Raw genomic sequence first — 19,142 nt, 5'->3', positions numbered from 1 at the left:
ACCCATGTGCCATTTCAGGTGTCAACTGTTGTGGTTCAAACCAACATTATGTTGCTGTAGGAAATGGGAAATGAACAGAGACCTCCCAAGTAAGAGTCTGATACTTTGTCACTCAATAACAATGTCACCTGACTTTCTCCTCTGGCGCTTCACATACAGCGACAGTACTGTGACGATCCTGCCCTGAGCTTATCTGGGTTAGATTATTTTGGCCATGCCTTCTCTGTATTTTGATTTTGCTTTCTCTGTGTCTGGGTTTTGGGTTTCAGTCCTATCTATCTGTGGTCATGTACCCAGTCTCCGGATTGTTCGGTGTGGTGGTTCTGATCTGTCCTGTTATCTCGGTGTCTGTCTTAGTACTCGTTTAGTTCTGTCCTGTCCCTCATGTCTTGTTCTCTACCATCATGCTTGAGTTCTGTTTGTCTGTTTGCCAGTTTCATTAATTAATCTGATTTTGTTCATTCTGCTTTAGTCTCTGAGTAGCCTTTATTATTGCATTCATCTGCATCTGTAAGTTACTTCATAACTGTCTTGTCTCGTATCTTAGTTCCTAGTTTGTGTCTTTAGTTCTAAGTCCTGTGCCTTAGTTCATGTCTTAAGTGTTTACTCCTGGTCTGTGTGCTTCTGTGTTTTGCCCATGTCTGCGAGTCCATGAGTTCTGTTCAAGTCTTAGCTTCGGTCTGTGTTCCTTGTTGATGTTAGTTTAGTTGTGATCTGGATTAGTTTGTTATTTTCATTATTCTGATCTGTTACTACTTACTTTGACATGTTTGGTGCTCAGTACTTGTGTTATGTCTGTTCACCTCCAGTAATCTGCCTGTCAGCCAGTCTCTCTGTTTTCCCCTTCTGTCCCTCTGCCTCGTAAGCCCTGATACCTGTCACCTGTGTTGCTCCCGCCCTGCTCGTTAGCCCCTGTGTATAAATGTTTGGTGTTTCTGTTAATTCCCTCTCTGGTCATTGTTGCATGTATGCTCAGTTGGTTGTCATATGTTCTGCAGTTGCTGAATTACCCGTTCTGGTTTGTCTTTGTTCATGCCTGTTTGTCTCCTGGATTAAATACTCTGGAACTGTATCTCAGCGCTCTGTGTCATGCATTTGGGCTCTCACCTGCTCTGCGCGCCCAGTGATCCTGACATATACAGTATAATGACATATGGTATGTCATCTGACACGGTTGTCAAGGAATTACCTCTCTTTCTCCTCTGGTGCTTCACATGTGATGAGATATTTTATTTTTTATTTAACCGGGAGAGTCCCATTGAGATTAAGAACCTCTTTTGCAAGGGTGACCTGGCCAAGACAGGCAGCAGCATATAAAAAAAAAAAATACAAACGCATAGGTACAGACAAATAACACAGAAGACTAGTAAGCTAACATTTCATAAAGTCATTTTAAATCATTTTTACAGTCTAAGAGCATTTACATCTTAAGGCATCTGCCTCTAAATCTTTCACTTTGGATTTAAATGCATTTAACGAGATTAATTAAGAGAGTTTCAAGTCCTTTTGCAACGTATTCCATGCTGAAGATGCACGATATGCTAATTTTTTGAGTTTCACCTGTAGCACATGTGGCTTAAAAGTCAGGGAATCATCAATCAAAAGACCCAGGTATTTATAGGAGTTAACAACCTCTATTTCACTCCCCCCCCCCAGAGTGACAACCAGAGGGATGCTTTGTGGCCTGGTCCTGGATTTGGTAAACAACTTAAGTTTGGTCTTATCAGCTCAATAAACATTGAATTTATCCATGTTAATATCATTATCCATAACTGATTTTATCAGCCAAGTTTCAGATAGGCCTATTACAACAATGTCCGCATCTGTTGATTCAATCCATATTTTAATCATATCCCTTTTGGATATCAAGCTGCTGACATTGAGATGAACAAAACTTAGATCAGACAAGGATATACAATCAGATGGCATCTGAATACAGTCCCCTCCAAAAATATTGGAATGGTAAGGAAAATTCCTTTGTTTTTGTTGTCCAATGAAGACATTTGGGTTTAAGATCAAAAGATGAGCATGAGACAAGAATTCAGAATTTCAGCACTAATTTTGTGGTATTCACATCTAGATGTGTTAAACAACTCAGGACATACCACCCTTTGTTTGAACGCACCCATTTTTCAAGTGAGCAAAACTATTGGAACATGTGACTGACAGATGTTTCTTGTTGCCCAGGTGTTGCCTTTTAGGTTGATTGTCCAAACATTAAATAGCTCTGCCTGACTCCACCTGCAGGTGGATCACAGACTTCCTGACAGACAGGAAGCAGCATGTCAAGATGGGAAAACATGTCTCTGATTCCAGGACCATCAGCACCGGATCCCCTCAAGGCTGCGTTCTTTCTCCTCTGCTCTTCTCCCTGTACACCAACAGCTGCACTTCCAGTCACCAGTCTGTCAAGCTCCTGAACTTTGTGGACGACACCACCCTCATTGGGCTCATCTGGTGGGGATGAGTCCGCCTACAGGTGGGAGATCGACCATCTGGTGACCTGGTGCGGCCAGAACAGTCTGGAGCTCAACGCTCTGAAGACCGTGGAGATGGTCGTGGACTTCAGAAAGAGCCCAGCCCCACCCTCCCCCATCATCCTGTGTGACTCCTCAGTCACCACTGTGGACTCCTTCTGCTTCCTGGGCACCATCATCTCCCAAGACCTCAAGTGGGAGCTCAACATCACCAAGAAGGCCCAGCAGAGGATGTACTTCCTGCGGCAGCTGAAGAAGTTCAGGATGCCAAAGATAATGATGGTGCACTTCTACACCGTCATCATTGAGTCCATCCTCACCTCCTCCATCACCATCTGGTACTCTGCTGCCACTGCCAGGGACAAGGGCAGGCTGCAGCGCATCATTCACTCTGCAGAGAAGGTGATTGGCTGCAATCTTCCTTCTCTTCTGGACGTGCATGCCTCGAGGACTCTGAGGCGAGCAGGAAAGATTGCAGCTGACCCCTCCCACCCCGGACACAAACTGTTTTAGACTCTCCCTGCTGGCAGAAGGCTGCGGTCCATCAGGACCAAAACCTCTCGCCACAAAACCGTTTCTTCTCGTCTGCAACTAGCCTCATTAACAAGGCCCGGGTCCCCCACTGACACTCCCCGCTTGCAAATGATACAAATGTCTCTGCACATGTAAATACGGTTTCATTTCATCTCGTGTTGGGCACAGACCTGGCAGGTTGCACATATTTGTTGTTGATCTTTGTTGTATATTATGTCAGTTTTATATATTTATGTACACAATATTCTCTTCCGTTGCGTTACTTCTGCACAGACCCAGAATAATGCACATGTATATATCTGCAACGTTGTTCTATTCCATATTTATATATTTCTACATTTATTTATGTCGACTGTATTTTTGTCAACGTGTAGCACCTTATCACCACAGCAAATTCCTCATATGTGTAAAACACTACTTGGCAATAAAGCTCATTCTGATCACTAGTCTAAGTTTTCATCCTTGGTTCAAACCTATAAAGACTGCATTTCCTGTTAAAGAGGATAAACCAACATGAAGACCAGAGAGCTGTCTATGGGAGAAAAGCAAGCCATTGTCAAGCTGAGAAAAGAAGGAAAATTGACTAGAGCCATTGGACAAACACTGGGCACAGCAAGCACAACAATTTGGAATTTCTTGAAAAAGACACCACTGGTGTACTGAGCAACAGACGTCCAACAGGTGGGCCAAGGAAAACAGTAGTTGATGACAGAAATATCATGAGTGCTGTGAAGAAACACCCCCCCCCCCCCCCCCCCCCCCCCAAAAAACATCAGAGACACTAACGATAAACAAAAATCTTTGTGCTCAGTGTCCTGATTCACAGAGAGTTTAAATGTTCAGAGCAGTAGTGTGTAGTATGTTAGTGATGTCCTACTTAAAGCTTACTTGGATCATTGTGAATCTTGATGGCCAAGTCCCTGACACTTCACAAGTGGCCATCAGACATTACCCAACAAGACCCGTGAAGCTGGGTCAATTGACTTTAAAGGGAGTCTTTACTTGACAGCTGATAGCAGCATCTGATGGCTGATAGCCTCAGCTTAGCATGGATCGACTACAGAGACAGATACTGTGTCAGAGGTGCTGATTCAACTGTGGCATTTTTTTTAACTTTATTGCACTATTTAGCCTCTTTTAGCATATTATTTTGTTTTTTTACGGCACTTTCACTGTTTGGTTCAGTCTCACCACCATAACTAAAGGGAGAGTAAATATTGGACATGACTCCAAATATCTGATTATGTTGCTCTGTATCTGCTGGATGTGAAAATAGGCAACTGCTTGCTGACACATTAGCCATAAGAATGTGTGTCTTATTGTCAAAATTGTGTTTACAGCATGTTGCACTGCCCCCAAGTGGCCAAAAATGAATTAATGTAGATTTAAGCAATGTTTTAACAGCTTGACTTTAATTTATGTAAGAGAGTTTTTGGGCATTGTGGTATTGATTTTTTTACTCAGTGGTGGAAAGTAACTAGGTGTATTTACTCAAGTACTGTACTTAAGTACAAATTTGAGGTACTTGCACTTTACTTATTTTCTTTTCATGCCACTTTCTACTTCTACCCCACTACATCTCAGAGAGAAATATAGTACTTTTTACTTTACTACATTTATCTAACAGCTTCAGTTACTTTACAAATTAAAGTCTTCACACACAAAACATATGGAAAGTGTAAAAATATTATGTTTTGTTATAGTTTATACAAGTACTGAAATGATTAGTTGTTTGACAGAAATTTAATTAGCAACTATTTTGAGAATTGTTTTTCAAGTAATTTTTGATGTAAAACATTTCATGGTGCCAACTTCACTAATGTGAAGATTTCCTGCTTTTTCTTTTGATCATTTAAATGTATTTTTAAATCATTTTGAGGTTTAGACTGACAAAACAAGCATTGTGACGGGGTCACTTTGGGCTCTGGGCATTTCTCACTATTACATTAACTACAGAATTTTTACAGTTGATTAAAGGAGAAAAGAATCCAAAGATTAATCCATACAGAAAGTAATAATTAATTGCAGATTGACACAAAATAGTTCAACCTCAACCAACAACAACAGTAAAATCAAGCTTTTCATGATGCATTCATGAAAAGCTTGATTTTTTTGAGTAATAATAATAATATATAATATATAATAGTCACATGGGACATTTGATTCTGCATTGAGTACTTTTACTTTTAATTATTTATGTACAGTTCACTGTACACGTTATACTTACATACTTTTACTTAAGGAATGTTTTCAATGCAGTACTTTTACAGAGTACTTTAAAATCCTGCTTAACATGAATACATGAGTAATAATAATAATAATATATATTCACAGTGGACATTTTTCATTCTGCATTGAGTACTTTTACTTTTAAGTCCATTCCCCTGATTATACTTTCATACTTTGACTTACTTTCAATGTCGTACTTCTCACAGTGAGGCATTAATACTTTTAATTAAGTAAAGGATCTGAATTCCTCATCCACCACAGCTTTTGTACACGTTAATCAGAAAATAAAACCCCATTACTTATACAGGTAATAACCCAAACAATTGCTCATCTGTTAGTGAGTGAGCTGAGTACAGTTTTACCTTCAAAATAAAAGCGACGACCGCTTAAACAAATCCGATGCGCCTTTGCTGTGTGAACCCTCTCACCGGAAGTAGCAGTGCTATTCCGGCGCCGGGTCAAGACTTTTATTTTGACAGTCGCCCTAGAAAGATCCGTTTGTTTCCTTACCTTTAGCTCGACAGTGGTGTTGCAACTGAACCTCAGCAGAGTGTGTGATTGTGTGTGCGTGTGTGCATGGTGGACTGTTCCCGGTGAAAAACACCGACCCCAGGCCTCTTGAAAATGCCTCACTGCCGCGTGTAATCGGGCGAAACTCGCGGAGGGGGAGAGAGTCAGGTCTCCAGGCAGGTTAAGAGGAAAAATAAAGGCAGGATGTTGCAAGTTTTAGCTTGTGGCGCCGTAGTTTTCCCCGGTCTCTTCTTCGCCTTCAGGAGAATCCTGCCGTGTGTGTTCAAACACTGGAGCGATGCCGACGTGGTGCTGGTCAGCGAGAGGTAAACTAGCTAAATTCATCACTTCACACAACATAGCCTGACAAAATAACACCTAGCACGTAGCTTATTTATAATAGCATTTGACCTTGCTCAGTGGCTTGAAGCTAGTTCTCGCTCAGCCAGTTAGCTTAATGTGATTTTCAGATATTTTTTTAACGTAACGCGGTGACTGATATTTGCATTGTATTGCCATTCTATGTATTTGCTGTTAATGGTATTTTAATGTTTTTCTTATTACAAAATGGGCACAGTAATCCCCAACGAATCCTTACAAGGATGATTTGCAGATGTCACAGCAAAACTATGGGTCCCTGTAGGAACATAGAAATGCTGTAGCGATAACGTTACCACAGAAGACTGATAAACACCAAAGCACGAGTGCACACTTGTGTCTTGACAGATATACTATTGGACTTTTGGTTTTATCTGTGTGTATGAAATTGGTCTGTCTTTGAAAGATATAACATGTACAAACATGCATGTTTTCAGTTTGGTGTTCACTTCTAATGATTTAGCCTAGGACTTTGCCTCACACCATTAAAACCTTGCATCCACCAGGGGCCTCCTAACTGGTCCACATACGAAGTGACATTCTTTCTTCGATGTGAATTTATCTATGTGTTGTTTTAAATGTGTGAATGAGCAAAGTAAGTCATTACATCTGCAGCCTCTTCAGTAACTTTACATCTCATGGGTGTTCAGTTGCAAAGTAGTAATAATTGATATAGTTTGTGTATGTGTGTGTCAGTGTGACTAGCTCACATGTGCACAGCTCAGTTCAGTGCTCATTTGTACACTGTCACTCTTGCTAATCCTCCTCTGAGCTCCAGCCAGGGCCGACTGCTGAGTTAGCTATGCGCTGGAAAACACCAAACCCTACTCTTGAGTAACGCTTCTACTAATTTACTAATGCTCATATAGCGGAAAGTGTTGTTCTTACAAGCGTCCATCCCTCAGGGAATGTCACACGGCCTCTGAAGTCTACTGTCTCTACGCTGCCACATAGATCTTAGATCATGCTAGCGTCTTTGATTCTGGTCAGCAGATTCAGCCCATATAAATGCCCTGTATCTAAGTCACTGTGTGATTATATTTCTCTCAAAGCACAAGATATCTATATCTTGCCTTCTGCAATTCTTATCTTGTAATACACAACTGAGAGTCCATTCACACACTCCCTTTTACTATGAAACCAATCACTTAGCACAGAGTTGAAAGCACATGCATTATTTGTTTGTGAGATAAAGGGATACTGATGTAGTGTAAGCCAGGCTGCTAAAACAATGGATCCCACAATTCCCACAATGCAACTTGATAGCATCCCTCATTAAACTCTGTCTGCATGGTAAGTGCCCATGTCTTTTAAATTCAGAACTCCAGTTTGTAATGCAAGCTTTCAACTCAAACAATTGTCCCATAATTGCAAACATTTGACTTACCAACTGTATGTTAGCTGTAAGATAGCTTGCGATGGACTCACCGACAGTGTGTTGGAGAGTTTGAGTCTGCATGTGTTTGTGTTCAACTGATTTCAGAAGTCAGCAGCAACCCTGGATTTTTCTGTTATTTACCTCCGGTCTCTCCTTTTTGCTCTTGTCTTCGTACATTTATGAAGCAGACGAATAAAGCCCTGGAATTGGCACAGTTTTATTTTTTTGCTCAAGCTGAAACATTTTCGACTCGCACGGGTCAGACGCATCTTTGCATTAATTCGCCTTTTAAAAAATTTGCTTTCACAGGCTGAGTAGTATGATAAGTAAGCTGTTCTATCTGCGTGAAATTGGTGGAATGTCCCTTTTTAATTTGAAGCACTCAGAAGGAGGGGCCTTCATTTGCGTCTTGCAGCCGTGATGTTTGGGTAAATGGATTGTGTTGTATGACTGATTAAACAGGATACATAGATACCCTTGTATCCTTGTACCCATACCAAAGTAAGGTGTTACCCCATCATGGAAACGCCTTACTTCGTGTTTATATACTGTCACTCTAATAAACTCCAAGTCGGATGTGTAACTGCCCTGCACACTGTAACCAGAGTCACTGATGGGAATCAGCTTCCATTTTATTTTCTCATCTTCCCATCTACTTGCTACTTTTTTCACATCATATTGGATTTGTCATAAACAGGATGTTTTCAAAGGCTTCTGTAGTTTCTGTTTGGAGTTTATCATCAACTAAGGCTGTGCTGACATGCAGCGTCATGGTGGGCTGTGTCCGTGCTGTAACTTCATAATGGAGTGAAGGGAGGATTAGTTAATCAGTATTACAATTTGTAAAAAACATTCTGTGTTTGCTGTATAACCATTAGTTAAACAAACTGTTAAATGAGAAGTGAGAATTGTCCCCAGAACAGAAAGCGATAATCCACAAACAAACAGTTGTTGAGAGGCAGCGACGAAAGCCTTTTCTACTTATTTGTAACTGGCTTGTGCGTCACTAAAATATATGGTGACCTGAGCGATGTAAAGCTCTAAACAAAATACTTAATAGAATGAAAAACAGGGAGACAACTTTGTTATTCTTACCAGTCTTGGGGCAAAAATATTTACATTATGGTGTGAGGGTTGCACTAAAGGAAAGGCCATGGTGTTTGGGCTTATCTATAGGGCTGCAACTAGCAATTATTCGTATTAGCGATTCATCTGACAGATATTTTCTTGATTAAGTTTTAAAAAATACAACCCCAAAGAAGTCAGAATTTCCATAAAAACCAAGGTCACTTCTTCAGTGCTCTTTTTTTTGTGTGACTAACGGTCCAAAACCAAAAAGTTTTACTTTCAGGTAAAATTAAGAAAAGCAGCAAATTTTAATCATTCATTGGCATCTTTGGTTTGTTAATAATTGCATATTCTTTTTTCACAAATCTTACACAAACTCTAACCATCCAGTTCCCATTTTAGGACATCTCAGACAATCATCAGCCTAAGCTGTACTTTGCACTCAAGGTTTTTTTTCTTGTTCTTTTTTTTTCACAAAAGCTATGTCTGCCCCACAGAGAGAACTTCCCTATGTGTGTCTGGAAAAGAGAGAATTGGGTAATGAGTGGCAGCAATGACAACCATCGTGACTGAACGGACAAAAAGATGCAATAGAACTGGCTACATTACTTGATTGAGAGGTGATCTCTAAGAAGCAGGACTGAGCTCATGCACTACAATAATCAGAGCTTAGCAACAAAGATGCAAATAAACAATCATCTAAAACGATCTCTTAAAGTACCAGGTGCAACCTTCGCCTACTTTAAAGAAAGAGAAACCTGACTTCACAAAGAATTATAGTGCTCAACATCACCCAGCATGCACTCTAAGCTTAAGAGTCTCACAGCCACAGTTAATGTATGCCTTTTAAGTTTCATACGCCAACAGAGCTCTTAATGTAAGGACTTACAGATCGTTAAGAATGCTTTCTATTTCTCAGCTTTTGCTGCCTCTACTGCACAGTTTGCTTGTACAATGGGTCTCAAATGACCACCAGCCAAACACATTAAGTTGATGTAAATCTAGATTACTTTCAGAACACAGTGAATAGTCTATTAGATGTTCATTGTAACTTAGTAAATATATCAAATGAGTACTAAATATTTCCCCCATACTTAATAGGGGTGGACAAAGTATTTGGTACACCTGACACTATGAATCATCATACTGTCTGGCTGAGTATCTGTACACATACAAGGAATTTGACTCCGAAGTTGTTGTCAATATACTTACACACAAGGACTGTGGTGGAGTCCAGTACAATGATAATCTAAAGCCTTAAAAATTACCACAGAGTTGAAATAAGAACTTTAAACAGGACATTTATCAGACGTGATATTTAATAATGGGAAAACGAATTGCGTTATATAGCATGAGGTTAATAGATTCCCCATCTACAAAAAAGTAGATTTGTCCTTTTATATTGATTGGTTGTTTGCCTTATGATGACCACTGACTAGAGGCCATAGTTTGCCCACCGTTTAGGGCTAGTCAATCTATCGATTTTGATTAATCGTTCATAAAATGACAGAAAATTGTGATAAATGCAGATCAGAATTTCCCACAGCCCAAATTGCTTTTTTTGCCAGCTAAAATTTGTAATGAAATAAAACAAAATTTTGTCAGCACATTTGATAAGCTGGAATCAGTTGGTATTTAATGTATTGATAAGAGCGCGACCGATTTATCATTTTGCAGATATTATCGGCCGATAGGACTGATCCGGAATAGTCGAAGCTTCGATGGGCGGAGCCTGATTCGACTGCCAATCGCATCGTCGAATCATTGCAGCTGCATTATGAAAGTAGGATCGTACCATTTTGGCGTTAAGGGGAAGCCCAATGTCTCATTTTACATAGAACCACCGGTTTTCTCCCAGTAAGTTAATATACAGCCTATTATAATATAATTTAACATTTAATGCTTTAAATAAACGTGAAAAGAAAGAAAGAAGCTTTTAATAAATATTTTTAAAGTGCATGAAGACATCCAAAACTGTAACACTACCCCTGAAAGTTATGGGGCGTAGATGCTCTTCAGCGGGTGTGTGTGGCAGACGAGGAAGAGAGACCATCAGTTGTGCCAGTGTTGTACTGAGTTGTCCTCACCTCACGGGACGTTCGGACCTTGTATCACCATTGATGAACCACACAAAGAATATTGTTTTAAACCGTTATTTGGAATAGACCCGCGAGGAACCGCGACGTGCATGCAGTTGTGGGCCGCATGGCATGCACGCAAATCTCTATACAATACCGGTGAATGACAGGCCAGCAGAGAGAAACGGGTAAACTGTAAACCTCAGGTTAACTGTAAATGTTCAGTGCACCCATCGCCACTGCAACCGCACAAACGTATGATTTGACTATCAGTCAGCTATAGGCAAAACTTGACAATTCTGATTCGACTATATAAATCCTTAGTCGAGGACAGACCTATCGGCAGATATAAGCTACTTGCAGATATATCTGCATCGGCGTGTATAACAGCCGATATATGACTATTAAAAAAGAGTCCAATCCTTCCCTCATGGCATGAGGGTTGCATAGTTTGCCAACCAGAGGTCGCGCTGCAGCTCCTCTATTCAAAACACTGCAGCACCACAGAACAAAACATCAGCTGACCGCAGTCTACAGGAGCTACGAAGAGTAGCTCTGGTAACTCTCATGCTCATCTTTCCCAGTGAGCTGGTCTTTTGTAACATCAATTATGACTTAAATAATAATAAAAATAGCCCTCATCACTTCTCCTCTTCGGAGACCCGACTTGATAACCCAACTTTTTGTTTTTCTCTGCCCTCCCAGGCTCACAGCAGTGCGTTTATTGTTACTATTGTGTTGTTTGAGGCTACGCTGCTGACAGACGTGATTGTAGATTTATTTCTGAAACAGTTTGGCAGTTCTAGCGACCGGTCCTCTCATTTGTCTTATTACTTCTAAATATTTTCTAACATCGCCAACTGCAGCTAACGCTGCCCGTGGCTAAATTAGCCACAATGTGTTTGTGATGTTTATCAGTGGAGGAGGCTAACATCAATTAGCAACTAAACTGTTGTGTCTTTAGTTACAGTTGGAAAATTATCAAATTGCAATTTTTTTTTTTTTTTTTTACCAAAATTGGGATTGCAATTTAATATGCGATAAATTTTTAAGCTCTTTACCTTCTGTATTATTCAAAACAGAGAAGCAGTAAATCAGTGTATAGTATGACCAACACAACATTACATAGATTAAACATACACTGTTCTTTCTTGTGTGTCAGGCCTATGTTATGATGAAATTAGGTGATGCATGAATTATTAGTATGAGCAATGGTGGAGAAAAAGTATCAAATTTTAATAACATGAGAGTCAAGTCATGGCATTAAATAATATTAGGTCGGCCTACCTACAGACCACAAGAAAAACTAAGTTCACCACAGTGTGTTATACAGGAAGCGGTCAATACAAAACCCACAATTCAACCACCAATTAATCCTTATCTCATTCAAATCTCCTAGGAGTCCATCTTTCTCTATCCCAGGAAGCAAACAAAAAATACTGGGCCTCTTTCGGACATGTGTGTTTGGTTTGAAACGCCGTTTCACAGATATTTCCTCAGCTGACTGGTGGCTGTGTGTGATGCAGGTGCCGATCGCCACAATACGCTTAGCTTACTACACGTGTCTTTCTGTTGTGCATTTTTCCTGTCCGCCAAAGCGGCGGATGGCCCGACGATTTCACCCATCAACCACCAAGTTACCCGCGGGTGGCAGGTGCTACTTTCATTCCCAGTGTGACACTAAAGTTTCTGTAGTGTCAGCTTCTGTCAAGGCCATTGTACAAGAAGTCAAGGTACAGCGTAACGTGGGAAGTTCATGCTTCGTCTTCAGACTGCTTTACTCTTGGGTGTCATGTGACCAGAGTGTAATCGCAGCCTTTGCGATTAGAAAATCTTTTTTTATCACATCGCGATAATATCGCAAATGCAATTAATCGTTCAGCCCTAGGTCACTGTATCACGAAATCGTTTCTGTAGCATTGGATAGAAGTTAGAGTGCAGGTGATAAACTAGATGTAGAAAGTAGTCATCATGGCAGATTATCTGTAAGGTAATAAGTACTGCATGACAGAAAATATATTTGCAATCGTAGGAGAGCCCTGTTTATTATTATTATTATTATTATGATAGCAATGACTTGAGAGATGATATGAAATTTTTTATTTTTAGTAGTAGTACTATATTGGTATTTCTTTTATAGTTTCTGTTTCACTTGCCCCCACAATACATACACTATTTAATTTAATGTTTGTTAGTAGTAGTACTCCTATTTATAACAAATCAGATCAAAATGTTTTCTGTAGTTTTATACATTTGACTCTTATTTATCAAAACTTTAATATATTTTGCTGTACTTTTGTTCGAAGTACTATTTCTAACAGTGACCGTTTCTTTGATACTGCATTATGTCTTGTCTCTTGGTATGGTCTTAACATAACAAATAGGGATAATCTTGGTTGGTTTTATGCGTTTCTTAAAATAAAGGGGGAAAAGAATATTGGCCGATATATCAGCTATCGGATTTTAAAATCCCCAAATATCGAAAACGGTATCGTACTTAAAAATCCCATATCGGTCAGCCACTAGTATTGATTGGAAAAAGTGAAGATAATTTTCTGTTTATTGTCTCATTGATTAAGTGTTTATTTACACCTACTAATTAAGGAACATTACAGCGATGTAGCTGCAGTGAGGGGTTGTGATAGGGGGAGAGAGAGAAAGTGAGGTCCTTCTCGCCATGAAATGCACTTTCCCTGGTTGCTTTTTTTGCCTCTGCTGTCACTTTTTCTTTTGCTCTGCTGCAGCGGCAATGGAACTACAGATTACGTATCCCATTTACTGGAGGAGCAATAAGAAAAATAACACCTCTCCTGACTGTCAGACACTGTATGTGTGACAGAACATGAACGAGCAAGTGGTTCGTGTATAACAACACAGTCAGTTGGAGGACTGTGGTTGTAGTAAAAGGGAAGCTGAGGTTGTTCACTGGCCTGACACAGCAGGAAAGAAAAGACAACATTGCCGAACAAGGCAGCAAAGCATTCTTCCCTTTTTCCCCTCTGCACGCTCCACACACTGTCAACCTTACCCTTTCATCAGCAGAGAGAGAGGGGTTTATTGACGGACACACAATGAATGGGCTGTGTAAAATCTGTGTCTTGTGATGGAGTATGCGACCTTATAGCTGTAGAAGGCAGCGAGGCATGGGGGTAAAATGTGTGTGTGTGTGAGATTGGGGGAGGTAGAGTTTGTAGGGGAAAGAGAGCGAGAGAGAGGCCGGTTAGTCTTTTCCAGCTCAGGCCAGTCGTTTTGTTGTTGCCCGTCACGTGGTCGTCGTTGCCTTGCTGATGCTGGTGTCATGGGCGCATTCCCGTGGAGATTGGTGTGAGGTGGCAGCAGGTTCAAGCAGGATACCACACAAATACACTCTTTGTTTCTCAATCCTGCCATTTGCAACACAGTATAACTTGTTAAGAAAGAGAGAGAAAGCAGTCTTTATTGGCCTTGTAAAACTATTCATTATTTACAGAGTATTAAAAGTCTTGCGCTATGGAGAATTCATGGTTCCTCTCAGCTCCTGCTACCTGAGGCCTGACCCTGGCCTTGAGTCAGGCTGGGTCCAAATGACATTCACCCTTATCAGATTTGGGTAGGGTCTGGTTGATTTGCCCAGGGTTTTGACCTTTAAGACAATATGTCCAGTATCGCAGTGTTTCAATGGGGATGTGCTACCAGCTCAGATCACATGGGGCGTCTTTGTCATCACAAGAAAAACATTTTGTTTTTGGCAGACAGAGAGTTTGTACTGTGAAGTGCAGTAAAAATGACAAGGACAATAGCAATGTTTTGCTGCTCTTTCTGACTTTAGATGCTCGTTAATTGTTGGAGCATCATGCTGCTGTCAGTGTTTTCTTGGGAGCATGAATGTGACTTTCATGGCAATCTCTTGCACTGTTGAGTATCCTAACTTAATACTATACTTTAAATGCTTTAATAAAGATTGTGGAAAATTGAAAGTCTAGACTGATGATGGCTAAACAGGAAAAGTGTTTAATTATATCAGAAATTATCCATCCAAATTTCTTACCTTTCCAGCCTGTAGTTTTTGAGTTTCAACAAGCTGATGGCCAGACCTTCTGAGTGACATCAAATAAATACCGTCAAAACAGACTTTTTGACTCTGTTGTATAGTGGAAGCTTCAAATATTAACCAAAGCAGCTGTGTCGTTCGAACTGAACATTTTTACTTGCCAGTAAACTGTAGTTTCACAAAGAAGAAAGTGAATGGACTTCAGCATCCGACATCTCATATTCATATCATCACTAAAGCCAACAACAGAGCACTGGGCAGGTGAACTTCAAAATAAAAGCATTTTAACACTGTTAGCATTAGCTGTTTTTTTTTATATTTCTCATTCTCACAAATGTACTCTAAATAATATTTATTTCTTTTACACAGCCCTTTTATAAACAATGTAGTTATTTAAACTTAGCAAGCTGGGTTACATTATTTAGTTCATTTTGAAAACAAAACAATTCAGAATGGACTCAATCTAGACCTTCCAACCCAATGATTCCTTACATAATGCCTTTTCTATTCATATTAATCCTAAACAAGGCTACAAATGACAAGAAATTGTGTATATTCAAAATTCGTTTACAATTAGCCCACAAAAGCCTCTCATCTGTAATGAGCAAGTGCTGAGTAAATGTCACACCAGATGCAGTTTCACAGCGTAAACTGTGTTTATCACCATTCGTTGCTTTAGATGATGATTTAAACTAGACCCACAAGGTGTTGAGAAAAGTTGCAACATTGAAATGCAGTGCTGTGTTAAAGGAGTCACTGTCTCTTATTGCAGCAGTGAGTCTCAGGGAATGAATTACATGTTTTCTGATTTCAATGCAGCTTACTGTCAGTGCTGCCAAGTTGGAGAACAGCCAGGGAGAGAGCTTGTCTGAGCAAAAGCGGCCATTCATAGTTTGAACAAATTGGTGATATAATCCAACGTCCAAAATAAAAAAAAAATCACAAGGGGGAAAAATCTGCATCTCTCTGACTGAAAACTGAACATTCATCGAGTTTTTTCTTTTGCTACATAACACAGTAAGGTTTTTTCATCACTTGAAATGTTGTAATGAATTAATTAGTTATCATTTAACACCTCTCTTAAGTTCCTGATTTGCATGTATACTCTCAAGATATGTGCAACGCCTATGAATGACATGTATGCCTTATGCCGCCTCACACAGTGACACTTCAAATGGGGATCTACCAAGTTCTCCTATGTCACAGGTCTGTTTATAGATGAGGAAAGTTGAGGCCAAGCACTGCTAATCCCATGATGGTACACTGAATTTGTAGGTCGGCTATAGGAGTTCACCTGAAGGGGCCCCTTGACCTAGACACCACATTTTACCCTGCTCATAGAGCTATCAAATACATGGATAGGCCAACAGATCAAATATCGTTTGTTGGGGTAGATCAAGGTTACCAAATAATCTGCCATTTCATTTAATATCAGACATCAGTTTGTCCATGTGGCTAACCCTTTTTTCTTTGTACAGTTGTAGCAGCAGAGGCAGGGTGCAAAATGAACTTTTGTCCACCAGTCAATGGTTAGTGAATGCTCAAAGTCTAACAGCCACTCAATAGGTTACCATGGTTTTTTGTCTGGAGATGAAGTAAATCTACCAGTCATTTGCATATTTTACCAGCATGTGGCTGGTGCTAAGTTTGGACCCTGAGCCTTATAACCGCAGACAAACGCTGTTAATGTGACCCCATAATCGTTATAGATAAAATTATTCATGTTTGCCTTCTGTGTCTTAATTTACTTAATTTATAACATTGAACATTTATCTGTAGAAATTAATATCAAAAATATGCAACATATAAGAACCAGCAATGTATTCACTCTTTCAGTATAAATACCAAGCATTTCATTTGTACAGTAACCCCCCCCCCCCATTCCAAAACATTCCTCATTAGCTTAAAGTTGATTTGTTTGCATAAAATTTTCTTTACTAACCTCAGTTCCTCCATGGTCACCATCATCCTTCCTTTTCCGAACCAAGATCAGTACAGAGTTGTGAAACAGTTAAGTCTAAGCTTGTACCTTATATTCCTAACACTGGACAAGTAGGTAGTAATGACATGCAGCAAATTATACTTCCTATAAATGTAGTATTCCATAGCAGCCAAAACACATGCTCTTAGCTTTCCCTTCTCAGCTTCTGGACTGTAGTCTGAAGCCCAAGGAATATGTTTGCTAGCGCTAACCCCCTTCACTTTTCCAGCAGTTCCAGGAAACAACAGACACTTTTATTAATGGACACACTGTAACCTACACTGTACGTTTACCACCAGACTGACAACTTACTGCTAATCTTTTCCACTGTTACACGGTGGTGCGCCTCTGCTTAATGAATATAGGGGAACCCCTGCAGTGACTGAATTGTTGGATCCCAGAGTTACCCTACCACCTTATTTTTAAATGTTGATGACTCTAAAGAAAGTTTGATGCATCTGTGTTTCAGTGGAAGGTTTCACTATAATAAGATGATCTGGAGATCAGAGATAAAACACAAAGTCATTGTCATAGCTATGATTAATAGAGCAAGGCTTTATCCAACATTTACTCCCATGTTAAGACAAAATTTTAGAGAATAGGTAAGGTTGTTTATTAGTCATTATACAGCACAAGGCTGCATAATGAAACTAAATTTGTAGAACGTTTTTCTTTGTTTTCTGAGGGTATTTGTATCGAAACCAGAATTTGTTTTCTTTTAAAGCATGATGATGGCTACACCAGTGTTAAACAGTGAGAGTGTAGTGTTATTTAGACATACAGTCTTATTTATACAGTATGTTACAGAACTGAACCATTTCCAGTGCTCCAATCCTAATGAAAACCAATGCTGCTTACAAAAGCAGAAGCTATAAATACCCATGCGATAAAACCAGAGATTACAGATTTCACATGACAAGCAATAAAACAAGACTGAGAGTCTACAGCCATACTAGCTGGTAAAATGTTCAACATCCTAGTTTAGTGTCTTAGCATGCTAATATTTGCTAATTAGCACTAAACAAAGTACAGCTAAGGCTGATGGAATGTAATTTGTAATCTAATGGTTGTGCTAGAAAAGTTAAAGGATAATCAAATGTATTACTGTCTGTACATGATATCATGGCAGTCCATTCAGTATTTGTTGAGATGAGTCTAGACCAAAACGGCCGTGACATAAATACCCTTATTTTACATTAGATGCTGTGACCGCCCAGAGTGTGATTAATGAATGTCGAGGAATGTATTGGCTCAGTCACTTGATCTCATGACCTTTCTCCCTAAATGTTTTTATGTGTCTGTCTCTTTCTCAGAGTGGTGTCCTCCATCCATGCCGTCATGGCAACCACGGCGGGGGTCATCATTGTGTCATCATGCCGGGGCAACGTCATTAACGACAGGTTAGACTTCATGTCATTAATCCCCTTCATTAAACGGTTGTTACTAGCAGAAACCCATACACCAGTTCCCTGATTTCCCATTACACTTTCTTACTTGCACTAGGTTTGTAATGGTTCTGAAACCGAGACACAAACGTCAACTGTCTCGTGTCGCGGTTCCGAGGGACAGAACCACCTTTCTTTAGTGTTTACTCAATCCTTGAATCTGCTCCTTTTCACTTCTCTTTTCCCCAACTGCACACACTCTCACACTCACTGCAAACACAGCTCCTTGCCCCGCCTCTTTCTGTCTCTCTCTTCCTGTATGTGTCACTGCAGACTTTCTCCATCTGCAGTACGTTTTATAAAGTCGCCGCGATTCAGTTTTCATAGCAGCAGGTGCAGCGCAAGTGGATCGAAACCAACTTGTTTTTGAATGACATCTGCACTGGAGCGTTCACTGTCACTCGTAATGTAAAATGTTCCCCATGTCCGCATCTTGTAAAGTAATACCAGATATCATCTCTCTCTGTGTTTCACTGCAAAATGCTAAAATGGGTCGCCAAATTTACTTAGGCAGCTGCTAATATACCTGGGCGGCCCTCCCAAGTAAAGCATATGTGGGAAACACTGTATTTAAAGTTAGCACAAACTGTAAGCTGTCACTTTCGGGTGTGAATTTGAATTTAAAAAAAGATGCCAGTTTTCTTGTATATTTGAAATGCTGTGTTTCTAACAGCTTAGTCTGTGCAATACAATGGCTGCACTAGGCTGAAAAAAGGGTTATCTGTGTACCTACATTAGCATAGTCCAGGGTTTAGGCTGCCCTAAATATTCAGGAAAAAAAATCAGTTGTACCGCTCTTCTATATCTGTACCAGATAGTTTTCTGCTACATCGTTTTCGGCTAGCACGTTGATTGCACTACTTTCCGTCATAGATACGTCAGCAGTTCCTCAATGCTTAAGCAACTGTGTAGTTCTCATTTTTAATGAGGTCTGGATAAAAACAGTTAACTTATCCTTTATTTCTACAATTGCGGTATTCTTTTTAAGGATCCTACCATTTTTCCCCTAGCTGCTTTTATCCAAGCCCTGCCTC

General features: G+C 39.9%; 1 protein-coding gene across 1 annotated transcript in view; it reads left to right on the top strand.

Moving 5' to 3' along the window:
- The first annotated feature begins 5,738 nt into the window (after window positions 1–5,738).
- Window positions 5,739–19,142, top strand: part of tlcd3a (TLC domain containing 3A) — a 44,847-nt gene continuing 31,443 nt past the window's right edge. Inside the window, exons 1-2 of the mRNA XM_046038848.1 lie at window positions 5,739–6,076; window positions 17,977–18,063. Of these exons, the coding sequence (XP_045894804.1) occupies window positions 5,955–6,076; window positions 17,977–18,063 (209 nt within the window). The 5' untranslated portion in view covers window positions 5,739–5,954. The remainder of the gene's footprint in view (window positions 6,077–17,976; window positions 18,064–19,142) is intronic.

This window comes from Micropterus dolomieu, linkage group LG23 (assembly GCF_021292245.1).
Source record: "Micropterus dolomieu isolate WLL.071019.BEF.003 ecotype Adirondacks linkage group LG23, ASM2129224v1, whole genome shotgun sequence".
Classification (NCBI taxonomy): Eukaryota; Metazoa; Chordata; class Actinopteri; order Centrarchiformes; family Centrarchidae; genus Micropterus; species Micropterus dolomieu.
Note: the sequence above shows the minus strand (reverse complement) of the source record. Positions and strands in the feature narration are given on the sequence as shown.